This window comes from Crocuta crocuta, unplaced genomic scaffold (assembly GCF_008692635.1).
Source record: "Crocuta crocuta isolate KB4526 unplaced genomic scaffold, BGI_CrCroc_1.0 scaffold217, whole genome shotgun sequence".
Taxonomy (NCBI): domain Eukaryota; kingdom Metazoa; phylum Chordata; class Mammalia; order Carnivora; family Hyaenidae; genus Crocuta; species Crocuta crocuta.
The window spans coordinates 2579261-2580405 of record NW_027532208.1 but is presented as its reverse complement, the minus strand read 5'-3'; the positions used below and the strand labels follow the sequence as shown (position 1 = coordinate 2580405).

Sequence of the window (1145 nt, the reverse complement as noted above, 5' to 3'; positions counted from 1 at the left end):
CCCTGGCTCTGCAAAGTGATGCACTTGACCTGGCCGACTCTGGGGCTCGTTTCACGAGACAAAGCAAGCCCATCTCTGGGTTGGGGCCGCAGCTCACCTGGCACCCCTCCTGTGCCTGGCACACCTGCTACTCCGTCTCCGACGCCTGGCACCAGCCCTCCCAAGCCTCCTATGCCTCCAGCACCTGGAAGAGTGAAGAGCGTCAGGCTCCTGGGAGAGGGAAGGGTAGAAGGTGGCAGGGGGAACAGAATGGCTGCATGGGCACCCCCAAGTTGCTGATTTGGAGTGCGGCTGAGAAGCAGGGCTGATAATCATAGTGGTGAACAGCTGAAAAGGGCAGGAGAGTTCAGAGTGGCTTCGGAAGATGGGGCCGGGGACTCCCGACCTTGACCCAGGCCATTCAGCCCCAGGCGCCTAAGGGTGATGTTGCTCTGCTCAAGCTGGAGAACTGCTCTGAGCTTGGATCTGGGACCCCAAGGGAGAGCAGGGCTGGGGTGGGCAGGAGGGGAGGGTGCTACCCTGGGCGCGGGGATGGGCATGCCAGGGGCACTTACCGTACTTGGCTGCCTTGGCTGCGGCTGCTGCCTGGGCCGCGGCTGCGGCCGCAGCTGCAAGGAGAGAGAGAAAGCTTGCTGGATTGGGCGACAGCGCTCGGACCCAAAACTGCTGAAAGCCCTCCCTACACGGCCCGCTCCCCAGCTCCTCCTTGAGGACATTGAAGCCCAGTCTACACTCCCCTGAGCCCCTTTGCCTCCTCCCCCAAGCCCTACAAAAGAGAAGTTTCCCTTGGTGGAACTAAGGCTCACGGGAAACGCCAGCTCCAGGGACAGCTCCAGGGACAGCTCCAGGGAGGGCTCCGATACCGTAACCAGGAAAGCCGCCAGCACCAACCCCGTAAGTGGGAATACCTCCAACTCCCACTCCTGCTCTGGCGCCTGCAGAGAGAAGAGAATTGGGTGGAAAAGCATCTCAGTGAGGGAGGCTGGGGAGGGCTCTGGGGGAGTTGGTCAACCGGGAAGGAGGATGCAAACCTCCCCCAAGTCTGGTGCATGAAGGACCGGAAACCACAGAATGCGTGGGCACCCTGCCAGCCTCCTGCAGGGAGCATTTACTAACACCTCCCTGACCGCCCCCCCCCCCCCCCC

General features: G+C 62.3%; 1 protein-coding gene across 1 annotated transcript in view; it reads right to left on the bottom strand.

Annotated features, from left to right (window-relative positions):
- ELN (elastin) overlaps positions 1–1145 on the bottom strand; it is a 31714-nt gene that overhangs the window by 9304 nt on the left and 21265 nt on the right. Inside the window, exons 20-22 of the mRNA XM_077777912.1 lie at positions 807–935; positions 555–608; positions 98–184 (exon numbers count right to left, since the gene is read on the bottom strand). Of these exons, the coding sequence (XP_077634038.1) occupies positions 98–184; positions 555–608; positions 807–935 (270 nt within the window). The remainder of the gene's footprint in view (positions 1–97; positions 185–554; positions 609–806; positions 936–1145) is intronic.